The sequence below is a fragment of the Heterodontus francisci genome, chromosome X (genome assembly GCF_036365525.1).
Source record: "Heterodontus francisci isolate sHetFra1 chromosome X, sHetFra1.hap1, whole genome shotgun sequence".
Classification (NCBI taxonomy): domain Eukaryota; kingdom Metazoa; phylum Chordata; class Chondrichthyes; order Heterodontiformes; family Heterodontidae; genus Heterodontus; species Heterodontus francisci.
In genome coordinates, this window is record NC_090421.1 from 15,642,940 (window position 1) to 15,661,203 (window position 18,264).

An 18,264-nucleotide genomic window follows, 5' to 3' on the forward strand; every position below is an offset into this window, starting at 1 on the left:
CTCCACCTGAGGCACTGGGCTGTACAGCGGCACACAGAAAAGCTCCATCACCAGTAGCCTGGTGCTAAAGACAGAGATGGAGAAAGGGACCTTCACCTTCCCCGCCACCGCCCAGCATGTAGGGCCGCCTTAATACAATCCTCTGCCAGATTGAGCAGGTCCTGGTCATGTCAGCACTTGGTGGTGGGGAGGGCGGTGGGGTGTTCAGCCTCATCGACCTCGCCCGTCTCAGCCTCGAAGAATGCCCAACACGGCGACGAGTGACTGGGTCATACCAGGTGGATCCTCCGCCCCTCCCTCGAGCAGGGGTCACCTCCCACCTTTGGGAAGTACAGGCTGGACAGAAGGATTTGTCTCACCCTCCCAAGGGATGGACAACCCCTGATGACAGCGCGTGGTAGTGGGAGGTGGCGGCAGCAGGATCTGTGAGGGGCACCAACTCCTCTTCCACAGAGGGCCATCCCCTCTCTGGGCTGTCTCCCACCGCCGCCTCTTTTTCCGGGAGGGATTTGTAGGGAAGGAGAACTTCATGTCTATCAAGGCCCCCAGCTCCGCACCCTCCCTCTCTTTCTCGATCCCGCACCTGGGCCCGGCCGTGGGATATGAATGCTCCACCAAAGCGGGCACAGTCGCAGAGTCACACGGGATTGCACACGGGCACAGGAACACTTGCAGACTGGCTCACACCATTGGGGTGTGGGGGATGCTCACCTCAAGGTGCTTGGTTTTGTGCTGTGCCTTCCTTCCACATGGATGTTCCCCGCCGGCAGCTGCGATGACATTTGTCGCTGACGCCAACTGCATGCCCAAGGGTTCAGACGTGTGAATGGGAGCCAGGGGAGGGGCGGCGGCGCCAGCCTCTGCCGCTTGGGTAGTTTTGGCGGCCTTGGGGGCAGGGCAGTTTTCTTGTACGTGCCCCACCTCCTTACAGGTGTGGTACCGCACACCCTCCAACGTCCAGAAGACTTGGTAGGTGGCCCCCTGATGCTGAGGGAGAATGCACACTCCCTGTCCTCCTTCCACACCATCTCCACAAAGACTCGGTGCTGGAAGGAGAAAATATGCCGGAGGCTGGTCTCCCTGAAGCCGAGCAGGATCGACACCATCCCCAACCTCACTTCCCCCACGTGGTAAAGGTGGGGGAGGAGGAGCTCACCCGGGCTAAAGGGTGGGACGCTTGAGATGATCAATTGCTGCACAGTGGCCTCAAGAGGGTCCACCAGCAGGAGGGTCCCACCCACCGTGAGCCCCTTCTCGTGGGCCAGGTGCACGGCCTGCTCGGTCTTCAGAAAGAACACAGCCTTCCCATATGTTTTCGAGGTGCCTACAATGGCTGAAGGGCCAACAACCCAGCCATGGCTTTAATGCACACCTTGATCATATCAAGGCAGAGGTAGATAAATTCTCGATAAGCAAGGGGGTGAAAGGTTATTGGGGGTAGGTGGGAATGTGGAGTTGAGGTTACAATCAGATCAGTCATGATCTTGTTGAATGGCGGAGCAGGCCCAAGGGACCAAGTGGCCTACTTCTGCTCCTAATTAGTATGTTCGTATCATCATATTGGGGTGAGTGTAGCTCTTCACCTCATGCATTTTAATAATTAATGTAAAAGGTGATGGGCCTACAGGAGCAGCAGAGGCAGCCATTCCCACATAGGTCCTTGCAGACCCCGCCAGCGGCGAAGATGGAGTTGTCATTGAAGCTTTGCGAGCTACACCCACCCCAAGTCTTAAGCTTGATGTTTCCGACGACGACTTTTGTCTGCACAGAAGGGCACTGAAAAGGGAAAATCCAACCCTTCTTTAGATGTTGGGATGGGAGAGTGGCTTCCTTCCTCTGCACAGTTCCAATACACACAATTAATAGAGAGGCAACCAAAAGTCATGTGGATTGCCTCAAAGAGAGAGAGAGAGATAGGAGGGAGGGTATAAAGGCATGGCTGTCACTCAAAGTGGGGCTCAGTGGGTGGGTGTTGGAGGGGTGCACATTTCTGAGATTAGTAGTTGTCTCTGGTTGTGATCTTCTTGATACAGAATTACACATTACAAACATGCCACTTCCTAACCCAACAACCACAGTTTCAGTCTGTCCCTATTTATACCTCTTTTGAAGTACCAAATTAATGAAAGGAAGGGACCTGTTCCTATTTAGAAGAGCACAAGTGAATCCCCAGTTAATGTCCACCACCTGCATACAATTAAATCAAATCAGTATACAATGAACACTGGTATCTGATGTCTTGGGAAGGAATTTTGGCTTTTGGGACCATGGGGGAGTGAATACCGTCCTGTGGTTTGGCAGCACTGTGGAGGGGAAACCTAGAGATGAGCAGAAATTGGGATCGGCAGCACAAGGGGAGGACTCCAGCGTCTGGCAACATTGGGGAATAGGGAAGTGTGTTGAATTTAGAAGAAAAAGTTTTGGTTTTTTTTTTTAAACGATCTGCCGAGACAGTGGAGTAAGTTCTTTGGTTCATGTAAGTAAAAGTAGTGTTTTTAGACTCTATAGTAATTGGCTGGTCGTGATTGGGAGTTAAATATTCCAATTATAATGTGTTTGGAAGGGATAGGGAAACTGGAAGAGGAGCAGAGGTAGCTTTATTGATTAAAGATAATATTGCAACATTAGTAACAAAGGATATATAGGTAAGGAAAGCCAATCAGTGGAGACTCTATGGTTCGACTTGAGGGATAAGAAAGAACTTAAAACTGTAATGAGAGTTGTCTGCCAGCCTCCTGATAGCAGCAATGAATAGATTTACAAGAATGTTGCCAGGGTTTGAAAGTTGCAGCTATGAGGAAAGATTGGATCGACTAGGGTTATTTTTTTTATTAGAACAGAGGAGGCTGAGGGGTGACTTAATTGAGGTGTACAAAATTATGAGGGACCTAGATAGAGTAGACAGGAAGGACCTGTTTCCCCTAGCAGAGAGGTCAATTACCAGGCGGCACAGATTTAAGGTGATTGGTAGAAGGATTAGAGGGGACATGAGGAAAATATTTTTCACCCAGAGGCTGGTGGGTGTCTGGAATTCACTGCCCGGATCGGTGGTGGAGGCAGAAACCCAAAGTCATTTACAAGGTACCTGGACGTGCACCTGAAGTGCTGTAACCTGCAAGGCTACGGACCTGGTACTGGAAGGGGAGATTAGATTGGGTGTCTAGTTTTTTCAGCTGGCGCAGACACGATGGCCTCCTTCTGTGCCATAATTTTTCTGTGGTTCGAAGTGCCAGGATGTATTATTTCAGAGGTCAGTGAAGTGTGTGGCAAAAGCAGAATTGTTTTAATGGGAGAATTTTATTTTCATAAAGATTGGGAAGAGCAGAGTAGTTCCAGCCAGAAAAGTGGTGAATTTCATGAGTGCATTTAAGATGTTTCTTTGGAGCAATATGTTCCAGACTCAACAAGAGGGCAGGGCATAGTTATTTATTAATGAGTAATGAGCCAGACTTAGTTAATAATCTCACAGTAAGGGCACAATAACAGTGATAATAATATGATTGAATTCAATGTTAGGACTGAAAAGAAACAACGGAGCACAGTTACGAAGATTCTAGATTTTGGTAAGACTGACGTTAACAGGATGAGACAGAGACTGATGGCAGCAAACTGGTCAAAACCATTAAAATAAAAGCAAAATACTGCAGATGCTGGAAATCTGAAATAAAAACAAAGTGCTGGAAATACTCAGCAGGTCTGGCAGCATCTGTGGAGAGAGAAGCAGAGTTAACGTTTCAGGTCAGTGACCTTGCGTCAGAACGTTCTGATTGGAAGGATGTGACTAGTCGTATCCCATGTGGGTCTGTGCTGGGGTCTCAACTATTCACTATATTTATTAATGACTTAGATAATACAATGGAGAGCCATATATCCAAGTTTGCCAATAGCGCAAAGACTGGGGGCATAGTAAGTAGTGTAGATGAGAGCATAAAATGACGAAGAGACATTGATAGATTAAGTAAGTGGGGGAAAGTGTGACAGATGGATTTCAATGCAGGCAAGTGTGAGGTCATCCATTTTGGACCAAAAAAGGGATAGATCAGGGTATTTTTTAAATGGTGAAAAAAGTTAGGAACAGTGGAGATCCAAAGAGATTTAGGGGTCCATGTATACAGATCCCTAAAATGTAGTGGTCAGGTATAAAAAATAACCACAAGGGCTAATGGAATGTTAGTCTTTATGACTAGAGGGCTAGAATATAAAGGATTATGTAAGAATATACAAGTTCTACTACAGCTATACAAAGCCCTGGTTAGACAGCATCTGGACAGATGTGTGTACAGTTTGGGCATCACACCCTAAAAAGGAAATAAAAACAGAAAATGCTGTAAATACCCAGCAAGTCAGGCAGCAACAGCGGAGAGAGAAGCAGTTAACGTTTCAGGTCTGTGACCTTTCATTACAGTTAGAAAGGATATATTGTCCTTGGAAGGAGTGCAGTGCAGATTCAGCAGAATGTTACCAAGGCTGCGAGAGTTAAATTATGAAGAGATATTATGTAAACTAGGCTTGTACTCCCTGCAATATAGGAGGTAAAGGGGTGATTTGATTCATGTTTTTAAGATTTTGAAGGGAATTGATAGGGTAGATTAAAAAAAAAAAAAAAATTCCGCTGGTGGGGGTGTCTAGGATTAGGGGGCATTATCTTAAAATCAGAGTCCGGCCATTCAGGAGAAAAGTTAGGAAACATTTCTTCACAAAGGGTGTTAGACGTGTGGAACTCTCTCCCACCAAAAGCAATTTAGCCCAATTAATAATTTTTAAGGCTGTGTTTGCTGACAACATAGCCATTAGGTGGCGCAGTACAGGCACATGTGCAAATGCAGCTTCATCGACTGAAATGTCACCGTCTGCGACGTCTCAAGCAGCTGCCCGTAATAAAGATGGTGCTGCTCAATTTGACACAAAAAAAATAAATGGAACCCAAACCCCCTCAACCCTCAATGGCTGCTATCGCCACCTCCGCAACCACCCCTCCCCCCACCCAAACAGTACCCCGCTCCATCCCGCGACCGCCATTTATCTTGTCCGCTCCCACCTTTTCACTGCTCCATCCCACCACTCCCAGCTGCTCGCCGCTCCATCCTGCATCAGCGCCCAGAGAAGCAGCTGGGAGGGGCTCAAGTGGCGAAGCGTCAGGAGCGGCAAGCAGTCGGGAACTGCAAAATAGAGTGGCCAACAGGCGGGAGCAGTCTAGAGGGGTGAGCAGGTTGGTGCGGGAGAGAATGGCGAGAGGGAGTGGGGAAGAGAAGCAGTGATTGTGGGAGGCAGCGGGGTACTGTTAGGGGGGAATGGAGACGGCAGTTGCAGCCATTGAAGGGTGAGGCAACACTCAGACGTCATTACGTGGCGATGTCACCACGCGCATGCACAGACCCATACTGGCACGCTGGCAAACGTTTGCACGCACTGATAACGTCCGCGATCGCTTTGTGCATACTCTGGTATTGTCAGGAGACAGTCCATAATTTTAAATTGGAGATTGATCGAATTGTGCCAACCAACGGTATTAAGGGATACTGAGCCAAGGTGATTGGATGGATTTAGGATACAGATCAGCCAAGTTAGGATTAAATGGTGGAAGAGACTCGAGGGGCTGAATGGCCTACTGGTGTTCCTATAAACAAATGTGTTGCATTTGCAACCCCTAGTAAATGCATTGTTTTTGTTAGATATTGCCTCATAAAACATTCAAAAAGGTATGTTTTACACTGTTACCATACAAGTCCGGAGGCTGGAAGCAATGGAGGGGTGCACATTTCTAGTTAAAGAATCTAGAAGTGATCACAGCCCAAAGACATTGAAGCAAGCTCCAAGGAAATAAATGAAGTTTCCTTTACCCACTGCAGCTATATAAACAGATATTATTTAAAGAATAATTGTCTTGGATTTTTAAATATAAACAGAAGAGATGGTAATTATCCTATTCCTGTGTGAGCATGGACGTATTTCTCTCCCTCACTTTATCTTGGCGAAACTCTGAAATTTGAAAGAAAGTTAATGGCTTCCATATGAAAGTTTAGCTCAAAAACACCTTAAATAAATCTTCCAGTCTGTTTTTTAAATCATTTGAAGACACAGTTCTACTTTCAATTGAGATGTATTTGACAGTGATTTGTTTTGATGTCTAAATCCAAACAAAACCCATATGCTCAAATCATTCATCTCTCTTTTTATTTTGACTCTGAGGTAAAACATGTTGGGCTTGAAATTGGGCTGGGTTGCATCCATTATTTGGGTGCTACAGGTGCCATTTGGAGACCAAAATGGCATCCACCCACACTTCTGCCATGAATCGGACCAGGCGCCCTATTGGTGAGGGCATTAGCACACGTGCAACTAATGCTGCTGTAAGTCTGCAGAGCAGGCAGATCATGACATCAGTGTGCAATTTGTTTGGTAGGTGAGTGTTGGAGGTGTGGTGAATTGAGTAGTGTCTGAGGCTAATGGTGCAGTTAGTTGGATATGGCATTTGAAGATTCATTCACTGACAGTGACCACTCATGTGAGGTCATCGGACTTCTTGCGGCCCTGCATCCAGGTTCTCGGGGCTTGACTCCTAGCGTTGACCGCCACAGCTACCTGCTCTTTGACTGTCTGAAAGGCCTCCTGCCCCCTTCTGGGTACAGGACATCTCTCCCTCTTTACACCTCCACCACCGAGACCTCTAGTGCAGTGTCTGTAAACCTCGGAGCCCGTTCTCTCCCATGTTGCCATTCCTCACTCTTTCCCAGGGCAGTCACTTCCCTGCATGACTCTCAGCATCTGCTCCAGCCACCATAAACCTTCCCTTTAAGAGGTGCAGGCTAGCTGTAAGTGGTGTTGGGAAGTTACAATGCTGGGCCCCCTGTTGCACTTGCTGCACACAGACATCAAAGTTGGCCTGCTGCCAGCATTTCAGTCAATGGACACGGGTTAATTGCGCATTGCGATCCCCACAACACTTTTTGGGGCCTATCCAATTTAGTGCCCAAACTTTGTAACTTCAGTATGAAAAACTACCTGAATAAAGATGTTGAAAGTCATCTGCCATTTGTTTTCTTATCATTTGAAAAAAACAAAGAAATACAAACCCTAGTACACATTGAGGATGCAAATGGACAGTTGCATAGAGTCATGCTGATGGATGCATATTGAGAAATAATTAGATTGGTACATCCAGGGAATTACAGACCCAAAGTAATAGCTCTGGGGAAAATAACTAAGGCAAAATGCTGTATAATCATGTGAAATATATCATTTTCAAATGTCGCTATGTTACAAGCCTTATTTTCATTCCACTGGCAGCAAGCCAAGTGGGAAAAATGGCAGACAGGGATGTTTGTAAAAGTGATTTGATTGATTGCTTGGTTCAGCTTCTCCTTTGTAGGAGATTTGTTTATGATCTGATTAAATTCAAATCAGGTTTAATGACATTATATACCAGCCAATCAGATGGAATCGAATTTCAATAACAATTTTACATCTCAAGCAATCAGGTGTTAAAATTGAATTGGAGCAGATCTGTTAAGTGTGACAGAAATCTACATGAGTTAGAGTGCCAGGACTCGCAAGTAGCAGCTATGAGGAAAGATTGGATAGGCTAGGGTTGTTTTCCTGAGAACAGAGGAGGCTGAGGGGTGATTTACCTGGCAGGGGAGAGACCATGATCAGTGGCCTTTGAATTTGTTCCAGGTAGGTTTTGAGTAAAATGGCTGTAACCAATTCTAGAGCTTCAGGCCAGGGAGTGCATAACATCGCTCAGGTGGTGGTGAAGGATAAAGGAAGGAGATGCACCTGTGGACCGAACCTTCTTCATTAAGAAAATCCTTATTGATTGTTGTGGATTCCATTCTGTGGACATCTTCTGCCGGCAGGACTTCCCCAGCAGTGGATATTTCGACCTGACATTCAAGAACGTGGCGGGATGCATCAAGTTCCTGAAGGTGTTCAAGGAGAAGGGAAACCAGGCTCTGCTGTCGATCTTCACAGTGGAGCCACTCTTCACGCTGCCGTCACAACGTGACCAGATGGTGACAATTCACCTTATAATCCCCATGTTCTTGTCGTGGATGTACTCACCGTCCTCGCCAGGTACGTCGAGGTGGCCGGCAGCAGCACTGATGTCAGGGATCCATTTGGGATTTGGACCAGCAGGCAGAAGGTCACGGTGACCTTGAAGGTCGATGTCAACGGAGCCATCATCCACCCTCCCTCCAGCTTCACCATCGGGGGAAGTCGAGGCTTCTTGGTCTATGCAGGGCAGCCCAGAGTTTGTCGCTCCTGTGGCAAATCTGGTCACGTGGCAGCTAACTGCAGAACAGTCATCTGCAAGAACTGCAAGAAGGAAGGCCATCAGACCAAGGACTGTAAGCAGAGTAAGTGCTGCAACCTGTGTGGTGGGGCAGGTCACCTCTACAAAACCTGCCCCAAACGCTGCCTCAGTTATGCTCAGGCAGCAAGGTCGAAGGAAAGACCGGGAGAAGGAATGGCGAATGTGTCTGGTGCTGGGAAGGAGACGAGCAACCCTCTCCAAAGCGAGGAAAGTCTGCCTGAGAAAGAGAAGAAAGGGGAGGCAGCTGCAACCAGTGACCCAACACCTACCCTGTGCCCAGAAACCCCTCCTCTACAGACCGAATCAATGGAGGAGGAGGCAGCAGATGGACAAACTGGTCAGTTGCAAGTGGTACAAAGGAAAACCATAAAGGAAAAAACTCCAAAAAGGGAACAGACCACCACCCAAACCAGTGGCAAGAGGAGGCTACCGTCTGAGACAGACTATGGCAGCTCCTCCTCATTGGACAAGGAAGGGCTGGAGTGACGGCACCTGCAAAAGAAGCGGCAGAACTCAAAGGAGCTGGAAGATAAAGCCCCCCAGCCCCCGGAAGCTGTGATGGGTCCAGTGCGCCCCAAACCCAAAGCGCCAAACCTAGCGACATGCCAAGTGCACCCCAGCTCCGGGATACCAAGAACAAAGAAGCATCAGGCACACTCCAGCTCCGGGAAGCCGGAAACAGTGATGTCTTTGAGGAGGAACAGAGGGGAAAGACACCAACAGCAGAGGACAGCCCAAGCCTTGCTGCCTACAAGACCACCACCCCCCCGATATCACCCCAGTGGAACAAACCCTGCATGAGAAACCAGGAGGAGCTTCTGAGCCCAACGAATGTGAAACAGCTTGTGTACACTATGGGTATGCAGGAACATACCCAAGGACTGGGACTATCAAGGACAAATGGTGTGGGAAGCAACAACTAACTTAAAAATGGGTATAAAGATTGCTTCCATTAACGTGAGTAGCGTTAAATCCACTACACGATGTGTTTCGACCTTGGGCTACCTCACCAAGGTTAAAGCCGACCTACTGTTTCTGCAGGAGTGTGGAATACCACACCTCAGCACCTACAGACAATGGTCGCGATGGTGGTCCCACGGGCCATCAATCTGGTCAGGGGGAAATGATTCCCATTCCTCCAACCTGGGTATTCTGCTGTGGGGAGGTAACTTCACCATCTCCGAAGTTAAGAAGGTGGTGGGTGGTCGCCTCCTCATAGCCAATGTAATGTACGACAATGCTGCGCTCTGGTTGATCAACGTGTACGCCCTGGTTCAACGCAGCGAGTGGCTGACCGTCTTCCAGCAGCTCCCACTGCTGCTGGCGACGTCCAGGCCGGTCATCCTAGGCGGCGACTTCAACTGCATCATCGATGCAGCTGGATGATCCGGCAGACACGACAGCAAACTGGACGCTATGTCCAGATTCCTAATAGATACAGTAAAAGATGCCAAACTGCACGACGTCTTCAGCAAACCTGCAGACGGAGCGCAGCGTAGATACACCTGGTCAAGATCTGTCCTTGCTGCTAGTGTCATGGCTCTTCTGCAGTGCCTCACCCCTCTTTCATTTGCATGACTTTGAGAGAGATATTTGACAAGTGATTGAATTCAGAAGATTGAGTAGAACCTGAACAACTCACTCACATTTGTGGTGCTTATGATTTCATTTGTTCCTTCTCTCGTGATAAATTCATAATTCAGCAGTTTTATTATTGACAATCCTCCAGTACATATCTGAGAGCACCTTGGTGTGGTCTGGTAATTGTGGCTATAGCTTGCATCTGTGCCTAAAAGTTGTGGTATAAATCAATCATGTATAATATTTCCATTCATGGGATTGCTTTGTAATTGTGACTTTGTTGTACAATTTAGTGCTGATGAGCAAGGCTAACTGCATAACTGATGGCCATAATCACACACTCTTCTACCACACTATTAGACCTGATAGACCCTTTATTCTTCAGTTGTACACACGTGATACAGAAAAGCACTAAATTAATTTTTTCTTTTCAGTAAGACATACCCACCTTTTTTGAACAGATTAAAATAAATATCAATCATAATCTCTGTCTCTAACATGTACCAATTCTCTTCCAGAAGAGTGGGTGCGGCCAATAATGAAGCGGGAGAAGCAGGTCCTCCTACACTGGGGTTATTGTCCTGACAGGTAAGTATCTAGGCTTTCAGTGGTGTGTTAGGTTAAAATGGCCATATATGGATAACGGCATGGACTGGAGGATAGGCTAGTCGAGTGTCAGCTTAGCACAGTTAGTAGGATTCTCAGCTGACTGCAGGTTCCAGCCCCAAATCGAGACTTGAGCTCCTAATCTAAGCAAACATTCCAGTCAACACTGAGGGACTGTTGCATTGTTAGAGGTGGTGTCCTTTAGACAAACTGTTAAATCCAGATCCTATCTGCTTACTCCAGTGGATGTTAATGGCTATAATGAGAGGTAGTGAAAGGCTCTTGCTCTGAAAGGATGAGATAAAATGGGCTGAAGGGCCTTCTTCATTCAAAACAAAAAGTAACCGATAAGGCAAATTTTCTGGTGAATTATAGGTTAGTGTAATAAATAGGAGCCTGTAGTCTCTGTTTTGAAATATCCAATTGATAACATTTGTCACATAGATTGTTTCATTGCTTGGCTTAGATCTGAAAATTCAGTCAGATTTTTGGGCTAATTGATGCACCACACAAATGTGGTGAGAATTTCCGGGTACTTTTTGGGACGGATTCATGGAAGGTGTTTTTCAGTGAACTTTATTGAATTACTTTGTGTACGGCTTATGCCCCACTTGCCAGCCGAAAAAAAACCTGAAAAAATTCCAGTCCCAGAGGGCACAAACTGTGAGCCTAATGCTTACTTACTGTATATGGGCAGAGAATGGGAGATCAGGGCAAGAGCTGGAGTGAAGGGAGCAGAACAGGAATCAAGGAGGGACACAAAGAACTTGAGAGAGGGAAATGGGAGAACAGGAACCAGAGAGAGAGTAGTGATGCTGGAAAGTCCATACTAGACAGTAGAGCATGACTGGACCAAGAGCAGGTGTGTGAACTACATCTACTGCAATGACTCATGTCGAAGCTGAGCTCCTTTTCAACATCCAATCTTATATGAAGTGTGTGTATATGGAAATTATTTTTAGTATCCTAATAGTATGGAGTTTTTCAGTTATCATACTCTGACAGATCTCCAAGACCCCACACATAATTGATTTTGGAGTCCACATGTATCTTTGTCAGTCTTTGTCATGATTGAGAAATCCAGGTGTGGGGCTGTGGGCCATGGTGCAGGGCACCACTAGGGTTAGAAAGAGTAGGAGAGAAACCGAGATAAAGTAGTGATGAGCTGACCTCAAACTTAGGTTTAGAATCCTGTAGATTGCTGGAGGAAGGGAAGACTGAGGGAAATGAGGAGTTCCACAGGTTTCAGTCCTGGGAAAGAATAAATTAGAGTAGGAGACGCTGTGATGAGCCTTGATTTCAACACAGTGAAGATACAGGGAGGAGGGTAGGGTGGTGTGTAGGACAGGGGATTTGGAGAGGACGGTTCCAAGAAGTACTGAACCTAGCACAGACAAACCCCTTTGAGTACACATCCTGGTTAAATGGGCTATTTCAGGATCTAGTCTTTTACCATCAACTCTATTAAATATTCTGGCTAGTTACACATTTTAAGTGCCCAGATTTTCACAGCTTCTGATGGCTGTTCAGTAACTTGTAACAATTTTACATTAATGGATTGCTGTTGACAGAAAATACACAATCTCTCACTGTTAACGGTGCTGGGTCTCCAGTTCCACCTGAAAAGGCAGAGTTGGAATTGTTCCCTTTTTAGCTGGTGAAATTGTGGGTCTTCAGGTTTGACTTAAAGCAGTGGTATGAAGAAAAGTAAATGGTAGAGACATATTTATATAGATCACAGGCTTCCATTTGAGTGCCATGCCCTCAGGGGCCACTTTATATAATGTTTCTATACTATTTTTCACATAGAGGGACATGTTAAAACACTTTACAAGGTGCAAGAAAACCAGTCGATGCTAAGTGGAAAGGGAAAAGAGAGAGGGTGGAAGTACTTATGGGGGAGCCAAAAACATTCCATGAAAATAAAGTAGGGTGGGGCGAGACTATAGGTATACTTGAAAGTGAGAATGAGGATCGTAAGGTCCATGTGCTGAACCATGGGGAGCAAATAAGCCTGAGGGGGACTGAGGTAATAGAAATCTGGAATGTTGTGCTGGTGATGATACAGGCTGTGGCATTCTGGATGAATTAGAATTTGGGGAGGTGGGGCATTAGAGATGTCAACTCTTGAGATGATGGAGGCATGCATTCAGGTCTCAACAGAGGTGAGGATGGAGGCTGACAGTGTATTGGAGGTTGGGAGAAAGTGGTCTTGGTAATGGAGCAGATGTGTGGGGAGAAACTCACATTGGAGCTGAACAGTACACCAAGGTCCCATATTACCCGACTAAGCCTGAGATGGGAGCTTGGTGGATTAAGGGAGTCAAGACTGGATGGGCTGAAAAGTGAGAAGAAGGGACTGAGGTTGGAGCCCTGGAATACATCAGAGCTGCAGGCAGAGGAGAAAGCATTATTAGAGGCAATTTAGTGTTTTCAATGTGGCAGATAGCACTGTCACAAAGGTGAATTGGAAGCTCTCAAACAAGAAGTGATGAGAAATATGGGAGCAAAGTTGTGAGGTAACAACACATTCCAGAACTTTAGAGAAAGGGAAGTTGGAATTTATATGACAGTTGGAGAGGTTTACGGTTGGGTTTTTCGAAGAGAATATATAAATGGTGGTTTTGAAGGAGATAGGGAAACGTGGTTGATGTCAACAAACATGCAGATGGGGATGTGAATAAAAGCAAAATACTGCGGATGCTGGAAATCTGAAAAAAAGTGCTGGAAATACTCAGCAGATCTGGCAGCATCTGTGGAGAGGGAAACAGAGTTAATGGTTCAGGTCAGTGACCTTTCATCAGAACTGGCAAAGGTTAGAAATGTAATAGGTTTTGAGCAACGGGGGGGGGGGGGGTGGGGGCGTGGGGAAAGAAGCACAAAAAGGGAAGGTGTGAGATAGGGCAGAGGGAAGGAGAGATGAAATGACAGAGATGTCATGGAACAGAAGGCAAAGGGAGTGCTAATAATTGTAGTAAAAGACAAAGCATTATTCCAGAGAGTGCATTAATGGCAGGATAATGAACAGCTCTGTCCGAAAGCAAAAACAAAAAAAACAAGTTTAAGACAGGCACATGGTCAAAAAATTTAGTTCAATTTAAAAAGATAAAAATGTTAAAAATGGCAGTCATGCTCTGAAATTGTTGAAATTAATGTTGAGTCCAGAGGCTGTAAAGTCCCTAAGCGGAAGATGAGGGTGTTGTTTCTGGAGCTTGCATTGAGCTTCACTGGGACACTGCAGCAGGCAAGCAGAGGATGTGAAGTTGGGCAGTCAGGAGGGGATCAAGAGAGCAGATGATGGACTTCATGCATGAGATATATAATTGAGAAAAAGATGGGCCTAAGCAGTAATGTATGGGATGAGTGAGGGCTCATTTGTGAGGAGGGAATGCTGGGAGTGGAAGAGTAATTGAGGGGCATTTCCATTCAGTTGACTACCCTGGGTAACACGTATCAGAAAAGTTTGCCTCTTTAGGTGTCAGTAACTTCTATCAGCCATTTAAAGAAAGACCCTTAAGTTAGTGAGAGATGGATACTTAGGCATGCCACGTTCTACTTTTGCTTCTTTAAACTCTGTTTTAACAAAGGGTCCTACCTAGGACCATATAAGGTCCGACATACTTTTGTCCTCCTAATGCACCTGTCCTGAGCACAGCATTTAGTTGGCCATCTGCCACTGCTAAGGAATGGTTTATTTATGATTTTAATTAATTTCAATTTCCCAGCATTCAGTTTAACCAGTGACTCCATTTTCTTGGACACCTTTAAGCTGAAACTCCATTTTGAGAACACGTTTCAGGCAATTTACAGGGCATTTCCCCAATAACAACTCGGCACATGGATGATATTTCTTTGCTTACCTCATCACCTGACCACTTTACTAGTGATAGAATATCCTCGTACGGCAGCACCTTTGTCCAGTGATTACACTTTACTGTTGAAATATCATTTTCTTCTTCTCGAGGCTGCTAAACACTACTTTAAGCACTCATCTAGCCCAAACATGGAATTTTAGAGGACGTGAGCACATCCCAATTGATCCCATGATGTCACTTGTCTGCAAAATTTTATATTTGAAATGCTGTTTCAATTATTAAATGAAATATTAAACAAGTTACATACGAACATATGAATTAGGAGTAGATGTAGGCCGTTCAGCTTCTCGAGCCTGCTCCGCCATTCAATAAGATCATGGCTGATCGGTGTGTCTCGAATTCCACACTCCCATCTACCCCGATAACCTTCGATTCCCTTGCCTAACAAGAATCTATCTACCCCCTTAATTAATCAATGACCCTGCCTCTGCCACCTTCTGAGCCGGGAAGTTCCAAAGTCGCACAACCCTCTGAATTCTGGACTCGCCCACAAGAGGAAATATCCTTTCCACATTCAGCTTGTATAAGATCCTGAACAGTCTTGACTTCAATCAAGTCTCCCCTCACTCTTCCAAACTCCAGTGAAAACAAGCCCAGTCTGTCCAACCTTTCCTCATAAGACAACCCGCTCATTCCAGGTATCAATCTAGTAAACCTCCACTGAACCGCCTCCAACGTATTTACATCCTTCCTTAAATAAGGAGACCAAAACTGCACACAGTATTCGAGATGTGGTCTCACCAACGCCCTGCATAACTGAAGCATAAAATCCTTATTTATTTTCAGTTCCTCTCATAATAAAGGATAGCATTCCATCAGCCTTCTTTATTACTTGCTGTACCTGCTTACTAACTTTTTGTGACTCTTGCACTAGAACACCAAGATCCCTCTACACCTCAGAATTCTGCAGTTGTTCTGCATTTAATACTCTGCTTTTTTATTCTTCCTGCCAAAGTGAACAACTTCACATTTTCCCATATTATACTTCATCTGCCAGATTTTTGCCCACTCACTTCAACCTATCTATAAATCGGTCTGCAAGCTCCTTTAGTCCTTATGTTAAGTTGTGCTATAAAAATATATAAATTGGCCAGAAATTTTTGGCTGTTTTTAGTTCTTTACTGAAACTCATTTAGAACAGTTGTAAAAATGTTACTTCTAAACAAGATTTTCTGCTAATTGTATATTTATCAGGATGCTGATGGAACATTGTTCTGAGCAGCAATCTGGAGGCTGGATCTGAAAAGTTTTAATGCTTTAATAACATTTTGTTAAGCATTAATGATATTGTTGCAAAGAATTTGCAAGTGACAGTATTAGCACTGAGGCCAAGAGTGCTGTATTGCGATGTTGAAATTCCTCCGGTGTTGTGTCCCTACAGTTATGATACGTGGATTCCAGCCAGTGAAATTGAGGCATCAGTTGAGGACCCCCCACCTACTGAGCGACCCCGAAAGGTTTGCAGATTTATAATTCCTCATATAAATATGTACATTTTAATAATATTTCTTAAGGGACAATTCAAAAAATTTTCTCATTCATACACCTACATTGTTCTGTCTGAAAATATTGAATATCCAAAATGGTTCAATAACAAATTATCTTGGAAACTGAGCATAGGTAAAGCAGAATCAAAATCTTTTTATTTTGCTGTTTAGGTCATGTTCAAAACTTAGAAAGGCATGTTTTATTTAATCAGCAAAAGCTGCTGTTGTAATACTGTACTTTCTGAATACAGCATCCTCCATCATGTCCGAGTCACCAACAGTCACTGTAGTCTCTTAGCCACCCCTCCCAAATCCCCATCAGTCTCTGCAATCCCTCTCCTGGTCTCAAGGTGATGGTGTTCCTATTGACATGGCTGGTGTTGTCCTTCTTAGAGGTAAATGTCTCAGAGCTGGTAGGTGCAGTCGAGATAAACTTGATGTGTTACTACAGTGCATGCTGCAACCTGTATGCCGGGGTGGATATTGAATCCAGTAGCAGGGGTGCTGATAAAGCAAAGTGCTCTGTCGTAGATGGTGTTGAGCTTAGAGTGTTCCAGCCCTACAACTCTCCATGATCTCTGCACTCCAGATTCTAGCCTCTTGCGCATTTCCCTGTTTTCATCACTCCACCATTGGTGGCTATGCCTTCAGCTGCCTTGGCCAAAAGCCCTGGCATTCCCTCCCTACACCTCTCCGCTTCTCTTTCCTCCTTTAATCCTATCTCTTTGATCAAGCTTGTCCAAATATCTCAACAGCAACAACTTATATTTATATAGCGCCTTTAATGGAATAAAACATCCCAAGGCCCTTCACAGGAGCATCATAAAGCAAAATATGACACCAAGCCACAAAAGGAGATATTAGGTCAGATGACCACAAGCCTAAGCGACTGAAGGCGCGTCCACCAGTGGTGGAGTGATTAAAATCAGTGTTGCTCAAGAGGCCAGAATTAGAAGAGCGCAGATATCTCGGAGAATTGTGGGGCTGGAGATTACAGAGATAGGGAGGGGCGAGGCTATGGACAGATTTGAAAACAAGGATGAGAATTTTAAAATCAAAACATTGCTTGACCGGGAGCCAATGTAGGTCAGTGAGCACAGGGACAGGACATGGTTCGGGTTAAGACTCAGGCAATAGAGTTTCGGATGACCTCAAGTTTACGGAGAGTGGAATGTGTGAGACCAGCCAGGAGTGGGTTGGAATAGTCAAGCCGAGAGGTAACAGAGGCATGAATGAGGATTTCAGCAGCAGAATGAGCTGAGACAGGGGAGAAGTCGGGCAATGTTACGGAGGTGGAAATAGGTGGTCTTCGTGATGGCGCGAATATGTGGTCAGAAGCTCATCTCGGGGTCAAATGTGATACCACAGTTGCAAACAGACTGGCTTAATCTCAGACTGTTGCCAGAGAGAGGGATGGAGTTGGTAGCGAGGTCATGGAGTTTGGAGTGAGGACTGAGAACAATGGCTTCAGTCTTCCCAATATTTAATTGGAGGAAATTACTGCTCATCCTTATGCGAATTTCCTTATGTGGTTCGTGTCAGATTTTGTTTGCTAACACTCTGGTGAAGCACCTTGGAACATATTATATTGAAGGTGCTCAATAAATGCAAGTTGTTGTTGCATCTGCACCCATCTAGGCATCTTGTGATTATTCTATCACAGTCCTGATGAGCCTTGTAAACGGTGGAGAGGCTTTGAGGGGTCAGGAGGTGAATTGCTCATAGCAGAGTACCCAGTCTCTGCCCTGCTTCTGTAGCCACTGCCCTTCTGTGACTGATCTAATTCAGCTTCTGGTCAGTGGTGACTCCCAAGATATTGATGGTGGGGGACTCATTGAAGGTCAGGGACAGATGTTAGGGCCTTTTATTGTTGGAGGAGATGTGAATTGTCTGGCAAATATGGGATTGCTGCTATGGAGTTCCCAGCATTTGTCACGTCGCCTTTGAAAGATGTGATGCTAGAGATGCACATTTGACTCAAGATATTTAATTACATATTAAAATCATAGGATTTTTCAGTGGAATGTGTGACCCATGTAAATAGTCCTTTGGGAGATTATGTTAAAATGTCCACATTGACCTGCAGTTATTGCCCTAAATGCCAGTAGTTGGTGCTGTAACTGGATTTCCAATGTTTATCTATTACGCATTTGTAATGCTCCCAGAACAACCAAAAACAGCATTGAAAAGTGCTTTGAAACTTCATAGTGCAGTTGCAGGCCTTCCACCATTCTTGGCACAAGTTGCCCCAGTCACGATATTTGCAGATCATGTGGTTGACTCTTACATGCCCTCTGAAATGGCCTAGCAAGCCACTCAGTTGTATCTAACTGCTACGAAGTCAATAAAAAGGAATGAAACTGGACGGACCACCCGGCATCGACCTAGGCACCGGAAATGA

The 18,264-nt window shown here is 45.3% G+C and overlaps 2 protein-coding genes across 2 annotated transcripts in view; one reads left to right on the forward strand and one right to left on the reverse strand.

Moving 5' to 3' along the window:
• The window catches only part of hat1 (histone acetyltransferase 1), a 232,113-nt gene that overhangs the window by 80,911 nt on the left and 132,938 nt on the right, over positions 1 to 18,264 (reverse strand). The window lies entirely within an intron of this gene.
• smarcc2 (SWI/SNF related, matrix associated, actin dependent regulator of chromatin, subfamily c, member 2) overlaps positions 1 to 18,264 on the forward strand; it is a 164,474-nt gene that overhangs the window by 36,631 nt on the left and 109,579 nt on the right. Inside the window, exons 6-7 of the mRNA XM_068024936.1 lie at positions 10,414 to 10,483; positions 15,758 to 15,833. Coding sequence (XP_067881037.1) covers positions 10,414 to 10,483; positions 15,758 to 15,833 — 146 coding nt within the window. The remainder of the gene's footprint in view (positions 1 to 10,413; positions 10,484 to 15,757; positions 15,834 to 18,264) is intronic.